We start from the raw sequence: 19,905 nt of genomic DNA on the forward strand, positions 1-19,905 counted from the left end.
ACATTACAAAGAATCCATTCCCGGCCAGGGCTGAACAGAGAAGCCTTCCAGCTGTGCTTTGTCAGAGGATAAAGATCTCGCCCTCCCAGGGATCTCTCCTGCAGCAGAATTCAGATGGACAGGGGTTTGACGGGAGCCATGCGTGAGCGCTTCTGCTCCTGGAACCGGCCCGAGACCAACGCATCCTTTCACAGAGGCCACCCGAGCTGGGATTAGAACCCGCGGCTCAGACCATTCCCCTGAGGCACCCGCTTTCCATCCCCTCCCCCAATCTGTTATCTCTCTATAAACCTTTAGCCGTTCGCTCATCACTTAATCAAAATGAGGACGTGATCCTGCGTTGGGAGCAGATGATCCCTTTTTGTCTGAGATTGAGACCCTGTATGATATGGCGGGGTTAATGTCCTGCCAACCGACTCCATTGGGGAGGCAGTGATGTTATGACTTACTTCCAACAAAGGACAATTACATCTCCTGTTTAAAAAAAAAAAAAAAAGTGTGTGTTTTGGTACAGATGACCATTTTGGAAGTGAAGGGTGAGCTTCATCCTGGTGAGATCACCTGTAGCTCCCTCATATTTAAGGGACATCCATGGATCCAGCTCTGTGGTAAATGATTCACTAGGGACATTTTTGGCGCCCGGTTTGCGTGAGATAGAAGGAAGAACTTAGCTATTCTTGAAGCCCAGGGAGACAGTAAAATGCCCGTCGTCTTACAGAGAGAGTCTGTGGCCGAGCATAGGGAGATAAAGTGACTCTCTCTCTCCCAGGGTCTCGCAGAATCTCAAATTCAGAGTTTCTCCCAGCTCTGCTTCCATCACTGTCTCCTGCCCGAGCAGGCGTTAATTTTGGAGGAGCCCAAGAAGTGTACAGAAAAGCAGGACATAACTGCGGGTGCCCGGGAGAGGTGGGTCTGCGGGTGCCCGGGAGAGGTGGGTCTGCGGGCGCCCGGGAGAGGTGGGTCTGCGGGCGCCCGGGAGAGGTGGGTCCGCGGGCGCCCGGGAGAGGTGGGTCCGCGGGCGCCCGGGAGAGGTGGGTCCGCGGGCGCCCGGGAGAGGTGGGTCCGCGGGCGCCCGGGAGAGGTGGGTCTGCGGGCGCACTGATGCTGCGTGGGACTGCTTGTTTGCACGGTGTGAGCAGGTTTGCCCTCATGGGTGAGTTTGAGGCGAGCACTGCTGCATGTTCAGGGCTTGATCCACCGAGCTCTCTTCCCTTACTCCCAGAACGGGAATAAGGCGTTAGGAAAGGAGAGTGCAGAAATCCTTAAACTTTGAAGACTAGCACGCTTGCAGGCTGGAAATATAGTCCTAGTCTCAGCAGGGCCGAATTAAGGGCTCTTAGCATAGAATAATCCAAGGCCCTTCCCCTCGGTCCATTGGCTTGCAAGGTGCAGTCCCAGCAAGACCTTTTTCTGTTTTTTAAGGCCATGGACTAAAAGGAGGGACCATGGATGTATTTCTGAGAGAGACACATACACTGTGAGAGAGGGGCAAGAGGGTGACCGTGAGGGACAGGGAATGTGCAGCGTCATCAGACGGATCTCCTAAGTGGAAAAGAACCTCCCAGTGCAGCTGGAATCAGGTAATTAGGAGGGGAGCTTTCAGAATGAGCACAGATCACTGGGTGGGGTTCAAATCCCACTGACACTCCTTGTGACGGCAGAAAAGGACCTAATGACCCAACCAGTCTGCCCTGCAAGCTCCCGTACTTATCACTTACTCAGATCGCCAGAGTCAGGGCCCTTGTTGGTTACTGTTTGAGTTCAACTTCCTTTCACCCCCTGCTGCTGAAACAGAGAGCAATGCTGGAGTTGCATCAGAAGTGTAGGATCAGGCTTATTGGTTAAGGGTCGTAACAGCCGCATCAAGCGAGTTACCCCCATGCTTTATTTGTTTTCCCAGACTGTACAGTTCAGTGTCCTTGTTGGTGGTTGTCTGAATCCAATTCCTCTCTTCCCTGCTGTTGAATTAGTGAGCAATGATGGAGTTGCATCAACGGTATGAAGGCTTATTTGTTAAGGGTAGAATCCGCCACACCAGCAGGTTACCCCCATGCCTCTTACTACATTCCCCTCCCCCTTGCCTTTAGGGATCCACAGCGTTTATCCCATGACCTTTTGAAATTTTGCACCATTTTTGTCTTCTCCTCCTCCTCCGGAAGGTCATTCCAGGCATCCACCACCCTCTCTGTGAAGAAATATTTCCTGATATTGATTCAGTCGTCGTCCCTGGAGTTTCATTTTGTGACCCTAGTTCTGTTGGCTTCTTTCCACACATTGATCCTTTTCACCTTTGTTTCAAGTATCTGAAGGAATGTATCATATCTTCCTCTCCTCCAGTGTGTACATATTTAGCTCCTTCAACCTCTCCTTATAAGTCATTTGATGGAGACCCCCCATCATTTTGATCGCCTTTCTCTGGACAGCCTCCATCCTGTCTCTGTCCCTTTTGAGATACGGGCTCCAGAACTGAACACAGTACTCCAGATGAAACCTTACCAAGGACCCATACAAGGGGATTTCCACTTCCTTTCTCTTACTGGTTATTCCTCTCTCTATGCAGCCCAGCATCCTTCTGGCTTTAGCTATCGCCTTGTCACATTGCTTTGGCATCTTTAGATCCCCAGACACTTTCACCCCAAGGTCTCTCTCCTGTTCAGTGCACAGCAGGGCTTCACCCCCATCACATACAGCTCTTTTGGATTACCACGCCCCAGATGCATGACTCTACACTTCTTGACATTAAATCCTAGTTGCCATATCTTCGACCACTCTTCAAACTTCCTTAAATCACATCTCATTCTCTCCATTCCTTCTGGCAAGTCCACTTGTCGCTCGCAAAGATGTTGAACAGAGCCGGTCCCAACGCCGATCCCTGTGGCGCTCCACTTAACACAGTTCTCTCTTCAGAGCAGGTTCCATTTACCATCACCCGCTGTCTTCTATCCATTAACCAGTTTGCAATCCACACCACCACCTTGGCGCTCACTCCCAAGCTTCTCATTTTGTTCATGAGTCTTCTATGTGGGATGTGTCAAAGGCTTTACTAAAATCCAAGTAAATCACATTGAGCGCTGCTCCCCGATCCAGTTCTCTTTTCACCCAATGAAAGAAATCAATCAGATTTGTCTGACAGGATCTTCCCCTGGTGAATCCATGTTGCCTCTGGTCCATCAATTCTCCGGACTGTAGATATTTCACTATTCTCTCTTTCAGCAGTGACTCCATTACTTTTCCCACCACCGAGGTGAGGCTAACTGGCCTGTAGTTACCAGCCTCTTCTCTGTTCCTACTCTTGTGAAGCGGGACCACCACCGCTCTTCTCCAATCACTCGGCACCACTCCCGTTTCCAGGGATCTATTGAACAGGTCACACAGCGGAGCCCCAGCTCATCTCTGAGCTCCCTCAGTATCCTGGGATGAACCTCATCCATCCCCCATGGCTTTGTCCACTTTCCAGGGATCTATTGAACAGGTCACACAGCGGAGCCGCCAGCTCATCTCTGAGCTCCCTCAGTATCCTGGGATGAACCTCATCAGGCCCCATGGGCTTTGTCCACTTTCAGTTTCCCCAGCTCTTCCCATACATTCTCTTTTGTAAACTGGGTTTCTTTAAATCTGCCCCCATTCACAGCTTTGTTAACCAGCGAGGGTCCTTCTCCAGGTTCTTCCTTACTGAACATCGATCTGAAGTATTCGTTTAATATTTCTGCCATTTCTTTGTCTCTCTCTACACATTGATCTTTGTCACCTTTCAGTTTCACTCTACCATATTGCTTTTGCGTTTCGCCTCCAGTTCAAATTTAAATTGTAAACTCGTTGGCAACAGAGAAACGCAGTGAGTATCTGACTATAACCCGCTCTGAAGTCTCAGGAAAGGCAGAATAGTCATTAAAAACAATCTAAAGTCTGCTGTTACTTTTTTTTTTGGAAAAATGGGTTGGAAAACGTATGCTTGCTATTAGCGCAGAGATTTTTTTCCAGTGAAACTACGCACGTCCACGTGTAATCTATGCGTGTGTGTGCTCGAGGGCTAACCCCTGCCCACAGAAGAAGTGGAGAATGTTTGTTTGCTTTAGAAATGCGACTGTGGTGAGGAGGGGGAGGCTTTGAATAGAACTCTTTTTAATGTTTCAGTGAGTTGACGAGACAGAGAGCTGGCCCCAGGATTAATGCTCAGGGCTAGGCTTGCTCTGTGCAATCTGTAGGGAAGGAAATTATAAAATGAAGGGCAAACATTCTCAGCTTAAATGAAGGAAACCCAAGAGATGGCAACTGAATAAGCCTGGCACAGCGAGAATCGAGGCTTTTCTTCAGGCCAGGAGGAGTCTCTGCATACGCGAGACGGAGCTTGTATCTGCAGGGAGCCATTAAGCACGCGTACGTTATGTCCGGTCTCGTGCGTGTTGCTGTGCGGTAATAAGGCTGCGCGATGGCTTGCAGAGCTGGGAGCCGGGTGTGTGTGTGGCAGCAGGCTGTGCGTCCTTTCACGATGTAGGAAGAAGTATGCAAGCCGCGGTGCCTGCAAGGCTGGTGCAGTTTTGAGGTGCACGTGTTCCCTGGGGCAGAAGCAGTAGGGGCATGTGAGAATGTCGTCTCGCAGGGAATCGCCACCCACCCATTTGATGGCAGTAAGAACATAAGAACTTGCCATGCTGGGTCAGACCAAGGGTCCATCAAGCCCAGCATCCTGTTTCCAACAGTGGCCAATCCAGGCCACAAGTACCTGGCAATTACCCAAACACTAAGGAAATCCCATGCCACTGATGCAATTAATTCTCCAAACTACACCAATGCAAGGGACACTTGTGCTATGGTGTTGCTCATGTATGGTGGCTCTATTGAAGGACAACCAATTGTTGGGTGTCCTTTTCTTTCGCCCCGTCTATTATTCTTTATTATCCAAATTTTAATGAAGCCTTTTTTCTTTTGTTTTTCTGTTTCTTAAATTATTTTCTTAAAAAACCCCTTATCTCCCCGTTTTCTAAGGCGACCCGCGGTATGTTTGTAAATACTTATCAAGGCGTCTGTCTCGGCTTTCTCTCAAGCAGAAGCGATCTCGTGAGAGAAAGCCGAGACAGACGCCTTGATAAGTATTCACAAACATACCGCGGGTCGCCTTAGAAAACGGGGAGATAAGGGGTTTTTTTAAGAAAATAATTTAAGAAACAGAAAAACAAAAGAAAAAAGGCTTCATTAAAATTTGGATAATAAAGAATAATAGACGGGGCGAAAGAAAAGGACACCCAACAATTGGTTGTCCTTCAATAGAGCCACCGTACATGAGCAACACCATAGCACAAGTGTCCCTTGCATTGGTGTAGGTTGGAGAATTATTATTGAAGGGAAGAGGTTGGTTGATGTACACTGATGCAATTAATAGCAGTGACTATTCCCTAAGTAAACTTGATTAATAGCAGGTAATGGACTTCTCCTCCAAGAACTTATCCAAACCTTTTTTGAAACCAGCTACACTCACTGCACTAACCACATCCTCCGGGGGTGATTAGGAGGGTGCGGGGGTGAAGTGCAGGAGATATTGCTGGGAAGCAGAAAGCCTTGCCTCATAGGTCCACGATGTTAAGGCGAGGGGAGCCTGCACTGGTGCCATAGGGCAGGAAAGGCAGAAGACAGTGGGGGGACCCTTTGCAGGTGAATGGCAAGCTGAGGCTGGAATAGCTCTGCTCAAAATATTAGACTTTAGGTAATGGCTCTTTTTTTAAAGAGAGGAAGTGTTTTCCAGGGTCATCGTTTCACTTCCCCAGGGCTAGAGAGAGGAAAGCCAGAGCATGGAGAGTCAGCCTGGCCCAGATAAGCGCTTATGATACTGTTAAAGCAGGGAGGATGCGTGGGGGCGCCGGGGTTTGAACTGAAGCACTGGCGCCGTTTCCTAGTCCTAGGAAGTTTGATGTGTTTTCATTTTCGGAGCTTTCAGGATTCCTGTCACATTCTCTTTTTTTTCTTTCTTTCTTCTTTCAGATTTTCCTTCTCGCGTGCCCCCCTTGTAGGATGGCCATGGTGGTCTTCAGGTAAGCAATATCTCTCTCTGCTCTCGCACGGCTCGTGGGTTTCCGTTCGGCCATTTAACATTTTGTAGGATTTCCCTTTCTCTGTCTTCTCGGAAAGCTTATGAGAGAAACAAGTCTCTGTGTCTGTCTCTCTCTCCCGCAGTCAGGCCCATTCAGTAAGAGCTGCGGGAGGGCCGGCGCGCCCCCTCCTGGGCGCGTGATTTTGTGTTTTAAATGAGGCCGGGCGCTCATGAGGAGGTGCTTGGGATGTGCTATTGTCCCTGGCGCCTCCTTATCAGTGGAAGAGGCGGCTGTCGGTGCTCGGTTTCACCGGCATCTGTTTATCAACCCGCTGACAGCCACGGGTTCGGAAAATGGATGCCGGCAAAATTGAGCGTCCATTTTCCGACCGGCGGGCAGATTTTGTTTTTAAAAATTAATTTATTACATTTTTGTTTCCTCTGACTTAATATCGCTAGGATAATAAGCTGGAGGGTGTACAGAAAAGCAGAATTTTCTGCTCAGGGACCCTTAGAACTAATTTCTAAGAGTGAAATGTGTGGCTTGGCCGCACGTTTTACTTTGTGTCCTGGGGAATAACATTTACACGTGATGAGCGCTATTAGTTACAGTATAAGGGGTGGTAATAGCGCGGCCAAACAGGGGCTGAGCGGTGCGCTCGGCTGAATCGGCCTGAATAACTTTCAAGTTGAGAGTCCTCTCGGCACCAAATATTCAGGACATGCAGGGGTTGTGAGGGATCAGAGCAGTATAATTGTTTAATCCAGGTGCTCGCATGCATGTGGTTTTGAGTGGAGCCTCCTTGTTTTCTTTAGCATTGGATGATTTGGGAGTGTTTTTTCTTTTTTTTGGTAATTCTGAATGCATGGGGCATTCTGCACTGGCAGAGCCTCCTGCTGTCTTTCTGTTCAGGCTTCTTGATGTACCTTGCTCTGTACAAAGCGTGGGTTTCTTGGAAGCAGCGTTCCCTAGAAGAGCCATGGGATAAGAGGCAATGCTCTCTTGTGGATTTGGGAACTGATTAAAAGACAGGAAACAGATTCTCAGTTTGCAAACGGAGAAAGGTCCTTGGTGCAGTACCTCGGGGGTCTGTCCTAGGAGAAAACCTGTAGTAGGGAAGCAACTCCAACTCCAGGTACATAATGCTGGATACCAGCAGGGAAAAGGAGCCGATAGTACTCCGACCTCCTCCACTCAGTCTGCTGCTACACTCAAAAGAAAGCAACTGAAATGGTGTAAGGATCAAAAAAGAAATGGAAAATAAACCAGGACGATATCGCATGGCCTTGGTGTGACCCCACCCTGAGTGTTGTATGCGCATCTCAGAGAGAGCAAAACTAGAGAAGGTGCAGAGGAGGGCGACGCAAATGATAGATGGGAAGGGAGGTTACATAGCGGAGGGGTCTTCAGTTTGGAAAAGAGATGGCTGAGAGGGGGATTATGAGGGGTGCAACGGGTAAACAAAGGAGGGTTATTCACCCTTCCAAAATCAGATTATAAGAAAGTATTGGGGTTTTTTTTCCTCTTAACCCACAATAAGCTGGGAATCTGTTACCAGAGGACACGGACAAGGCGACTGGTAGCAAAGCAGAGTTTAAAACGGGTTGTCCATAGCACATTATTAGGCAGGTAGGATCTCTAGGAGGGAGTAACCAGAAACAGTTCATGGGATCTCCTGCATGCCGGGCCCGATGGACCTTGATCTGACCCCGCCTGGCACTTGTGAGATTGCAAGTTGTGCCAGACTGGGAGATGGTTTTATGATGTGCGTAGATGCCGGGGCTGGCAATGAATTGTCAGAACAGAAAGCTGAAAACCCTGGCGAGACTCGGGTCACATCTCTGCTCCGTCTGTCTTGCATGTAACCTTTGAGCAAGGCTCTTTGCCTGCCTGCGTTCAGACCGTAAGCCGTTTCAGCTCGTTGACTCTGGCACGCTGCATAATTCCCATGTATGTTCGTTATGCTAACCCCACGAGGACAAGATACATTACAGGAATAGCGTGCTGCAGTCAGCGGGTGTATGTGAGAAGAGTCCGTGTTTCCAGCGACGCGGTGAGCGCGTCTCCCTCCATCAGCACGCAGGAGCGGTGACTTATCGTGTGCGCTGGCAGCACTGCGCACGCGATGCAAATAAGAGTGGTTCTGGATTGATATCGCGATCCAGGCGGCAGGTCTGGTCTCTCTTTCCACCTGTACTATGGACTTTGGGATTTTGAAGAGAGAAACCAGAGGAATCCGTTACAGGGCACTGTGTTTGATTTAAAAACCTGAAAACGTAGAGGACTTGGGCGGATGGATGCTGGCTGCTTAGATGTTCACAGAGCCTCATGCTTAGGCCTGGGAAGGGTCGGTGCCGAAGGGAATCGCATACTCTCTCTTCTACCCACGCAGAAGACAGCAATGACTGGCCTGGGTAGGTGGCCGTGCTTTCTGGCTGGCAGAGGGGGGTGGGCTGGCTGGCCCTTTTCACCCCCCCGAGGACCAGATGTAGCCCTGGGCTGTGAATTTTATTTCTAGCTCCTGGCAGCAGGAGGAGCTTGATCTGGCATCGCTGTGGTGGCAGCGCGGGACGCGTTCTGCTGCTAGCGCCGGCGCGGATACTCGAAGCCGGACGAGCAGGTGGGATGCCGGTGCCAGGCCCCCACTGACTGCTTACGTTGCGGCTGCTTGTGGTGGGCCAAGCCACAGGAAGAGAGGCTGCAACGTAGCCATAAGGAGTTCCTGGCCGCTTGTGGGTTCTTCGGCTCTGGCAGGGAAGGCCGGGAAAGTGAAGGTCACGCCAGGAGCTCCCAACCGTCCTCCCGTCTCTGCGGAGCTGGGGGGGGAGGGGGCATGGACTCTGCCAAGAATGCAAGCTTTGGAGGTGCAGAAGTCTTCATTATTTTAAGAGACCCCCAGGTGTCTGTCATCGCATTACGGTCTCCAGAAGGGGTCATTTTGCTTACTGCACAAATCTGGCTTCCCGGGCTGAAGTCAGAAGGGCACAGTAAATCCTGGGGCTCTGCAGGGAAGGATCCTGGGTGTCTCCGTGGCACAGAATAACCGCGCTGGACTCCAGGACAAGCTTCCAGCATAACTTTACTGACAGGCTATGGCCAAATGGAAAAGGGTGCGTGCCAGCCCCTTCCTTCCCACGATGCGTAACACGAGCATTACAGAGGGTAAGTCTGGCACTCTGCAAGTGCTTCCTCACCCTAGGTTTAGGGCTGTTGTGTTTTTTTTTAAATCTTCCTCCTCTGGGACCGCTACACTGGCGGGACTGTGGCCCACATTCAGCTCCCAGTTCACAGTGAGACCTCTGCCCCGATGCGCTGGCAGGCGAGCCTCTCGCAGCCTCGGCTTCCTTTCTCTCCTGGTTGTAGCTCCTCTCCTGAATATCCTGTGGATATCTTAGGTGGATGTAAACTGGCGGGGAGCCGCTCTTCCTCCGGGGTGGATATCTCGGAGGGCAGCGTTCAGAACAGGCCAATGGTGCAAGACCGCTCAGCCAAATCCAAAACAGAGGGAGGCTGGGTGGCTTGAGAGCTTCCTTCACTAAATCCAAAAATGGAAAATTAAGTCCTCAGAAGAGGAACTAAACAGCAGCAGCACCCCTGCTCTCTCCAAACCCAAACTAAGAACCTAGAGATTCACGAGGGATCGCTGCCCTTCAGAGAGGCAGGCAGCAGCCAGCATGGGGGAGCTGTGAGCCCGAGGCCGGCCTGCCCTCTCCCCATGATGACGGGCTGTGCACAACACGGGGGTGAGAGAGTGAAAGAGTGCACCGCACACACACACTCTACAGCCTTCCTGCCCCCTGCTTCCTCGAGACGGGGCAGGGTTCTAGGGTCTGAAGAAATCTGGATTATATTATATCTGCCACTTTCCTGCACCCCTGGGAGCCCTGCCTTCTGCCTCAGCATTTCAAGTCACTGAAAGCACCCGACGAGGCCCCCCCTCTCTCAATAATACAATCCCTGTCGCTGTGTGACAGTGACGTAACCTCTCAGCCATCTCTCACCTTTCTATCCAGCTCTTCTCTCACGTGATGAGAGCTCTCATTTTTATAAAACTGGGAACAGCCCTGGCCCCACCGGGTTTGATTACAGCCCTGGGCAGTAGCAGGATTGTGACTCGGGCTGGGGTCCGGAGCACACCGTGGCAGGTTCTGCTCCACTTCTTACCCTGCCCACAAAGGCTATGGCCGGGACCCTGGAAATGCTGTTGTACTGGCATTATCCATGGCTCCCCTTCAGACCTCTCCTGAGACCCCCTCGGGCAGACGGAGGACTCTGCACATGGAAGGTGGGATTCCTGGCTCCTTTCTCACCCACCCCTTCGGAGATGCTGGTTAACGTGCTTAGCAGCTGGAGGGGGAATGCAAATTTTAAATGCAAACTGTGTCTTTTGTCCTGCAGTCTCCCTCTGTGCACAGGAAGCTGGGTGCACCCCTCTCTCCAAGCCACATCACCTGGTGCAGCCTCTCCTGGATCTTCGGGAGGGAGCTGGGGGCGGAGGGTCAGAGAGAGGGCTGCAGCGCTGGCTCTGCTTTTTATCGAGGTGTCCTGATGACAGAGCTTCGTAGTTTAGGGGGGCGGAGTCCCAGCTGCGTTGGAAGGTGCGCGCTGGCCTGGGACTCACACGCTACGTTTCATGGAGACAAAGTGGCCACAAATTAGACTCGGAGCTGTACTGGGTTATCGGGAGTTGCTTTTGATTCTTTCCTCTGACCTTTTCTAAGTTGCAAGTCTGTTTCTCAGTCACTTTAATTGTAAAAGCGTATTGGGACTCTGTTAGGCCAAACGCAAATCATTTCTTTTCACGCTTGCTTTGTGCTGCTTTTTTCTGTGCACGGTTTTCAGGGATCTGATTTTAGGACATCCCGCGTCTTGCAGTGGGGACCCCCCTCCCCCCCCCCACACATGCCCATGTTCTGTCTTATCCGTACCTTGCACCCCCTTCACCTCTCATCACTCCCCCTCCTCATTAATCTTCTTCCCAGTGTTGGAGCACAGCATTCACCCCCCCTCCCCCTGTATTCTTTCCTCATTAATCTTCTTTCCAGAAATATTTGCCCCTTCCTCATCACTTCCCCTTATTCACCCCCCTCCTCACTGCTCAGCATTTACTCCCTCCTTAATCTCCCACCCGTTAGCATTTGCGGCCTCCTCACTCTCCCTGCCCCAGCTTTCACCCGCTCCTTGCCCCTCTGCTCTCTGCATTCACCCCCTTTTCCCAGTCACCTCGGCATTCACCTTCTCCTTGCCTCGGCACAAATCGCTTGCAGCTTTCCTGGTGCTGCGCGCGGTCTCTCTGGCCAGCACGAGGCATGCAGTGAGGAGCAGGACCCGAGCAGTCCCCTCCTAGGCAGGGCCTGGAGTCGGCAGAAGGCAGGAAGGAGCAGCGGGCTGTTAGTGCTGCTCCATGTGAGGCTGGCAGCAGTCGTCCGAGGTGGCAGCCCCTCACAGTGGGAAGGGGTCAAGAATCCCAGACAATTTGACTGGGGTTAGAAGAAGCTCGCGTGGCTTTCTTGCCACAGCTGCCCACCTGGTCTAGAGCCTCAGAAAGGTTGTAATTTAATGCTGCTTTTATTTATAATCTTTGATTCAAGTGTTGGACTTTCTTGTTCCTGTGATATTTGTGAACAGTTATGATGGCTTGTCTGAATGCGGTATATAAAAATCAATAAATAAATAAGCAATACTGACTCTTACCTTATGCTGTCAGCCGACCTGGACAGAAAAAAAAATTAGCTGGCCATGTGGCAACTCTGCTTACTTCATAGCATTGCCTGTTGCTTTCCCATTATTTATTTATTTATATATACCGGTGTTCGATTTTACACATCACATCGGTTTTACATTCCAACAAAAATGCAGGAAATCAAGCTTTTCCTTTGTCAATACATTGAACAATAATAAACATGGAAATTGTTAACAAGGGAGATAAAAACAATGGAATGGTTAACACTAAGGGGTGCACAAAGGGGAGTGCACCTTTGTTGCGCCCCTTCGGCATGCGGCGCCGAAGGGCTTGGCGCCTTTCAACGTTCCGGTTCCCATTGCTATGACGTCGGGGGAGGGGGCGGGTCTCACAATCATAGCTTTCCCCCACAGTATTCTCTTCTGTTTCAAAGGCAGTTTTTTCAAATTTTTTTTTTCTTTTCTACCTTGGATGTTAGCTGTTACAAGGTGTTCAGCACCGGTGGGTAGCTCTCCCCTTCAGGAGCGCCTGCTGGCTTGGCGCCTTTCAGCGGTCCGCTTCTGATTGCTATGACCACGCAGCCACAGACTTCAGTGCATCAGCAAGCAAAGAGCGACCCAGTTAAATGACTCTATTTACTGATTATCGCCTTCCTGACGCTGCAAATGCACCTCTTTTAAAATATTTAATGATCTGTAGAGTGTCTGACTAAAAATAGAGACCGTTGCACTGTCTCGATGGCAGAGCAGCCAGCGCTGAGCTTTCTATTCTTACCACAGAGCAGGGCGCTTATCCTCTGAGAAAAATTACATCCTCCGAATCAGGAAATAACGTATTCCTCTCGTCATACATTCGCTAGTCTAGCTCTGTTAATGTTAGGTTTCAGATCTGCCGGCAAAGCATTCATCAGTCAGTCTAAAATACCCACTGCAGAGCATAAAACAACAGACTCGGTCATAACCGTTAGTGCTCTATCTCCCTCTCGCTCTCCCCAGCATCTTCCATCTAAATATTCAGAAGCACGTGTGCAGTATTCTTTGTATTCACTCAGCCTTGCTGTCAGCATTTCTACAGCTTCAGGTTTAGGGCGTGAGAGCAATATCCAGGGGAGAACAGGAGGCGTCCCGGAGTCCTCCAGCGACTGAACTCAGAATCGCAGGGCCCCGGGAAACTGGAACGTCCCCCCTTCTGTGGCTTTCTAAGGGAGAAGAAGCCCATGTGCAGGGATCTTTGGTTTCACTTCTTTTATTTTCCCCAGGAACTTAGCAGTGTTTATGAACACGAACCATTCTGGGAGAAAATCAGTAGCAAAAAAACGATTTTCCCGTTTTTGTTGATAAGAAATGGGAGAACATTGGGGGGGGGGGGGGCAGTGTGGCTTTTTTTTTTTCCTACTGATTTTCTCCCAGAATGGTTCACGTTAATAAACACTGAAAAATTCCTGGGAAAAACAAAAGCTGCAAACGAAGATCCCTCCTCAGATGAACACAGGTGCTAGCCAGGTAATACAGGAAAAGTCACTGCTTTTCGCTAGCGCTGGGCAACAAGAAATAGACTTTCGTTTAGGATCCTGCCGGGTATCAGGATGCTGGGCTCATTGGACCTCGGTCCGGCTTCTAGTTGTGGCCCCAGCTCCATTTAAAATCTTAAGCCTTACATTTTGGATGCTGAGAGGAGCTGGGTTGCTCTATCTGTTCAATAAACTGGCAGGATATCCGCCCTACTCCAACTCCTGAATTGTAAGAGACAGTCAATAAGCACTATTTAAAGTACGGTTTGTTTTTTATTATATCTGTATTTAGTTTAACATCCAACCATAGCACAATACAAAGAACACTAGAGAATGACAAAAGTCATTCACAGCATAGCATAAAAATAATATATTACTCATTGATTATAGGAAACCAAATAAAGGTTCAGGCATATCCCACACAAGACTATACCTCCCCGACCAACCAGGAGAGAGTACGAGGGAAGGGAAAACAAGTAAAATGAAAAATCTGTGCTGTAACTCTACGGCAATTAAACGTGCCATGTCTGAGGAGGCTGTTACAGATGTCCCTCCCCGGGGCGGAGAGAAACTATCTCTGATAGGTCCTGGAAATTGTGCCAGAATCCTCCCTAAATACTGGGGAAGCATCTGATCTGTTTGCCACCAACTTCCATGTTCCAAGATTAGAAATCCAATAATAAAAGATCTCAGCATGCCAGAAGGATAACGTTTGGGGATTGTCCACCACCCATCTGGCCAAAATGCACCGCCAAGCAATACCCAGTCCCTTAACCAAAACTGCAGCTTCACAGTCACTATAAGCCTCGTTGTCCGACAGCACCCCCAGAACTCGTAAACTCAATTTGTTTTGCAAGAAGTCCCTGACTTCCCCCCCCCTCCCCCCCCCCCCCCCTCCCCCCCCCCCCCCCCCCAAAAAAAAAAACCCTTCCATATGGGTGGACAATTCCAATTCCCAGCCTGGGATTCAGAGCACTGCCTACAACTCGGGCTCTTGAGTATTTTCATTTGACATGCTCTTTGCAGCGACACTATGATCCTGTGAATGACTTGCAGATGTTCCCAAATCAGTATCTAAGGAATATTAAGATTGAGCAGGGACAAACTATCAGAAATATCAATTCAGTCTAACTCTGTGCCAAGCTCAAACTTCCACACCAAAGCCAAGTTCAACCAAGTACAGTAATCAGTTGTAGAATGGAGATATTTGTACAGTCACCAAGGACTGCTTCCTCCCCATATATAAAGTGAGCAACCTGTGAAAAGGACCTGAAGATTGACCGAGAGAAGCAGGCTTAATTTTCTTGGAAATAAAACTATGGAGTTGACAGTAAGACAAGAAATCCCATGGGCGGAAGTTAATTGCGGGAAATCAGTAAAGTCCATTAACCTCCCTCTTGGGATACTTGTGTAAAAAAACAAACAAATGGATTTGTCCATCCCGTGGGGAACCATGGGTCCCCCCCCAATTGAACATAAGAACATGCCATACTGGGTCAGACCAAAGGTCCATCAAGCCCAGCATCCTGTTTCCAACAGTGGCCAATCCAGGCCATAAGAACCTGGCAAGTACCCAAAAACTAAGTCTATTCCATGTAACCATTGCTAATGGCAGTGGCTATTCTCTAAGTGAACTTAATAGCAGGTAATGGACTTCTCCTCCAAGAACTTATCCAATCCTTTTTTAAACACAGCTATACTAACTGCTCTAACCACATCCTCTGGCAACAAATTCCAGAGCTTTATTGTGCGTTGAGTGAAAAAGAACTTTCTCCGATTAGTTTTAAATGTGTCCCATGTGACGTGACAACCATGGCGTGTACTTCCAAGGAAGCAGTAGCATTTCCACAGGGATCGCCACCCGTGTTGCACTGGATAAGAATATTAATGGCTAAAGGGCCTGGAATATCCCTAGGCCCTGCATGCAATACAAAATTCAAACTGTACAGGTGCACACAGCAAGTTTCTACTGTAACATCTGCAAAGGAGGAGCTGCCAAATAACCAATCCCCTAAAGTGCGTAGTGAACATGCCAAATTATAATAGCGAATATTAGGGAGCCCCATTCTCCCTCTAGTGTGGACACCATCAATTTTTTGAGACATCCTGGTCTTACGATCTTTCCACACAAATTTGGCACAAATTTTCAGCAAAGTGTTGAGTTCCCTAGTAGACAATATTATCGGCAATATTTGCAAGGGGTATAATAACTTACGGAGAAGAGACATTTTAAGCAATGCTATCCTCCCCATTAAAGATAGCGGGAAATTCATCCAGCTGAGAGTTCAATGGCAACATTCCCAAATGTTTGGGATATTGACCTGGTACCATTCAGTTGGGTCCGAATTGTAAATAGAACCCTAAATATTCATTGTAAATTGTTGCCCATTTGAAAGAGAGAGGTCCACAGGTCCCATGCAAATGTCCCAGAATATCTAACACTTGAGATTTTTGCAAATTTAACTTCAGATCAGAGAATATTTCTTATTCGCTAAAAATATCTAGCATGTTTTAGAAGCAAATGTTTAGCTTGGGGGATAAATAAAAGAATATTGTCTGCGAATAAAAACAAAGTTAACAAGGTATTACCATGATACACAGTATGTACCTGTAGGACAGCCATCGCCACTGAAACTAGGGGCTCTAGAGTTAAAATAAAGGGGATAACGGCTATCCCTGTTGGGTCCCTCTGGTCAACTGGAACTGATCTGAAAGAATACAATTAACCAAAACTTTTGCCATTGGATTGCTATAAAGAATTTCAATTGCTTGAGTAATGAAACCATTGAAATCGAATAGCCTTAACACACACTTCAGGAAATCCCATGACACCCATTCGACTGCCTTGTCTGCATCGAATCCTACTAGGACCGGATCCACAAAGACGCCTCGCTTACAGAGATCAGCAGTAAAAGAATGCGCCTGCTATTTATACTGGACCTACGCACTTTCACAAAGCATACTTGACCATGAGAGATCAAGCAAGGCATATGCCAATCTATTAGCCAATCTATTAGCCATTAATTTTGCATAAATCTTGATATCCACATTCAAGAGAGGGCGATTATGAGGACGGCTGTTGTGGATCTCATCCCTCCTTGGGGAAACAGAACAGTGTGTGCCAACTTTAGAGTGTCTGGCATAATGCCAGACACTCTAATCATCACATAGAAAAAATTCTTCAAACTTGTACATACTGAGGGATTCAGCACCTTGTAAAAATGGGTCGTTAAGCCATCCGGCCCAGATGCTTTAAAACTTGGTAGGGACGTGATTACGGAAGCAATCTCTTGCTCAGAGAGAGGAGAATTGAGACATTCCAATTGTGTAGGAGTTAAAGAAGGAACAGTAGCTTTATCCAAAAACTAAGACTGTACAGAAAGATTCCCCTGGTCCACCCTATATAGGGTTGCATCATAATCCTGAAAAATCTCACTAATTCCTTGGTTGGTAGTAACAAAGTCCCCCCTCTTAGAACGTAACCCAGAGACAAAAGCTGTTTGTTTGGTTTCCCCCTAACCACATTTTCCAGCATTTTACCTGAGCGATTGCCATATAAAAACAGCTTATGTTTCAATGAGAGCGAGGAGGAGGTGGCCTTTTTATGTAAACTGTCAATCAGTAGTTTCTGGATAGAAAAATAACGGAGTCTAACCGATTCAGAGGGGTGGGCTAACAGCTCCTGTTTTAGTAAGATCAAGAATATCCCTATCCAGCTCACGTCTCTTGGTGATGACATAGCCAATGATATCCCCTTGATGAACCACTTTCACAGTTTCCCAGAATAAAATAGGGGTCGCTCCATGGGAGCCATTGTGTATCTCATATTCTTGTGACTGAGAAATCAAAAATTCCTTAAAGGTTTTATCTTGTACAAGCCAGTGAGGCATTTTCCAATCTGAGAAATTTCCTCCCGTGCCTGGTCCCCGAAAAACACAGGACACCAGGCAATGTTCTGATATCACCATGGATTCAATCTCCGCCCCAATTAGTTGGGAAAATAAGGAATCGGAGATCAACACGTAGTCGAGCCGTGATTTAGAAGCGCAGGGATGTAATATTCTCCAAGCATCGGGCAGCCCCAAAGTATGACGCAAGAAGGGAGTGCCCTTAGAGCTGGCCAAGGGACGACTCCCTGCGCTTGTTGACCAGAAGCGGATCTGCAACACAGCTAAAATCTCCAAGGCAGGAACATGGGAGACCAACTTTGTGAAAAATACATGTCCTATTGATTGGGGCCATAGATGGAGCCCCAGCAAGACAATTATAGGAGTTAAATTAAGAATTATAGGAAATATGATCACTAACGTCTACACATCACTGACCAACCATAAGTGGTTTTGGGAGTATGAGGACAGGCCTCCTTGACATTAACTGCAAATCCAGGGCCAATCTATGATCCTATAAAAATAGCTGTCGCATGGCAGTTTTTTTTTTTAGATTTTACTGTAATATATTAAAAATAATTCTAAAATTAGGGACACTTTGTCCTCTGAGGATCTAACCTCATTGTTCACAAAATAAAGGAAAAGGGACTGGGGTTGTGAAACAAACACACTGTTTTTTCAGTAATTTAAGCATAAAGCTACCTGCTAATAACTAACTCATAAAAAAAAATCACTGACAATATTTTTCTCATAAGAGACAAAATTACTCTTTGCATAATCCAAAGTAAATTAAGAACTTACTCTTAAAATATACTAGAAAAATTTAAAAAAATGGTCATTGGAATCATACAGGACTACAAAACACACAATACATTTTCTCACTAAAAAGTCTGGAAATTGTTTTTCTTTAAGCCTATGTGCAGATAAGCATACATTTTTCAGTTCACTCAATAGAGAGAGTAGCTTAAATGTATTTCCCCTTGACAAGAAAAATACACACAAGAACTGAAACATGGTCAGGATGGGAAATAGGCTATGAGGACTGAATGTCCAGAATAATCATCTTAATAATAAACCACTCTTCCCACAAATGCAAACATGAGGCATTGTTATGGGATGAAGTTACCTTAGTGACTACCTGGTACCACTGGAATATCTGGTTATGATATTGCATGGCCCTAGTAAAAAAAAATATTAGCAGTTGCAGCTTATAGATCTAGCTTGTTGGGTACAGAGCAAAAAATCTGGGATTAGTATTACTATGTGATAGCTGTTATGGCTAATGGTATGGGGGCTTTCTATGATCCAATGGAAGAAAATAGGATAAAGCATAAGTGTTGGCAAGTTAAATGTAAGACCTTGATGAGACAGGCTAAGAGAGAATTTGAAAAGTTGGTGGCCATAGGGGCAAAAACTCACAGTAAAAACTTAAAAAAAAAAATACATATATATCTATCTATCCAAAGCAGAAAGCCTGTGAGGGAGTCAGTTGGACCGTTAGATGATCGAGGGGTTAAAGGGGCACTTAAAGACGATAAGGCCATTGCGGAAAGATTAAACGATTTCTTTGCTTCAGTGTTTACTGAAGAGGATGTTGGGGAGATACCTGTTCCGAAGAAGGTTTTCATGGGTAATGATTCAGATGGACTGAATCAAATCACGGTGAACCTAGAAGATGTGGTAGGCCTGATTGACAAACTGAAGAGTAGTAAATCACCTGGACCGGATGGTATACACCCCAGAGTTCTGAAGGAACTAAAAAATGAAATTTCTGACCTATTAGTAAAAATTTGTAACTTATCATTATAATCATCCATTGTACCTGAAGACTGGAGGATAGCAAATGTAACCCCAATATTTAAAAAGGGCTCCAGGGGCGATCCGGGAAACTACAGACCGGTTAGCCTGACTTCAGTGCCAGGAAAAATAGTGGAAAGTGTTCTAAACATCAAAATCACAGAACATATAGAAAGACATGGTTTAATGGAACAAAGTCAGCATGGCTTTACCCAGGGCAAGTCTTGCCTCACAAATCTGCTCCACTTTTTTGAAGGAGTTAATAAACATGTGGATAAAGGTGAACCGGTAGATATAGTATACTTGGATTTTCAGAAGGCGTTTGACAAAGTTCCTCATGAGAGGCTTCTAGGAAAAGTAAAAAGTCATGGGATAGGTGGCGATGTCCTTTCGTGGATTACAAACTGGCTAAAAGACAGGAAACAGAGAGTAGGATTAAATGGGCAATTTTCTCAGTGGAAGGGAATGGACAGTGGAGTGCCTCAGGGATCTGTATTGGGACCCTTACTGTTCAATATATTTATAAATGATCTGGAAAGAAATACGACGAGTGAGATAATCAAATTTGCAGATGACACAAAATTGTTCAGAGTAGTTAAATCACAAGCAGATTGTGATAAATTGCAGGAAGACCTTGTGAGACTGGAAAATTGGGCATCCAAATGGTAGATGAATTTTTTTTTTTATAATTAAGTTTTTATTGAACAGACAGTGAATCCAATGGAATAAATGATCCAGTGTATAGACATTATCAGGATGACGTAACAACCTTAACTGTCAATGAGTAATAAATCCCCCTATCAATATGATGAATGAATAATTTTGGATTCACATTCTGAAAATGAAATTGAACAGCGATTTTTATATCTTTAAACCTCCCTAATGCCTCTTATGTATTGCAAGTATAGCTAGGTAATCAGAAGAAAACATTTGGGAGCCATCATTACATCTGAAAGCCAGGTATTTATTTATTTAAAAACTTTTCTATACCGTCGCTAAGTT

General features: G+C 47.0%; 1 protein-coding gene across 1 annotated transcript in view; it reads left to right on the forward strand.

Moving 5' to 3' along the window:
- TMEM164 (transmembrane protein 164) overlaps positions 1–19,905 on the forward strand; it is a 98,317-nt gene that overhangs the window by 30,143 nt on the left and 48,269 nt on the right. The window contains 1 exon segment of the mRNA XM_029607625.1: positions 5,977–6,026. Coding sequence (XP_029463485.1) covers positions 5,977–6,026 — 50 coding nt within the window.

The sequence above is a fragment of the Rhinatrema bivittatum genome, chromosome 6 (assembly GCF_901001135.1).
Source record: "Rhinatrema bivittatum chromosome 6, aRhiBiv1.1, whole genome shotgun sequence".
NCBI classification, from domain to species: Eukaryota; Metazoa; Chordata; class Amphibia; order Gymnophiona; family Rhinatrematidae; genus Rhinatrema; species Rhinatrema bivittatum.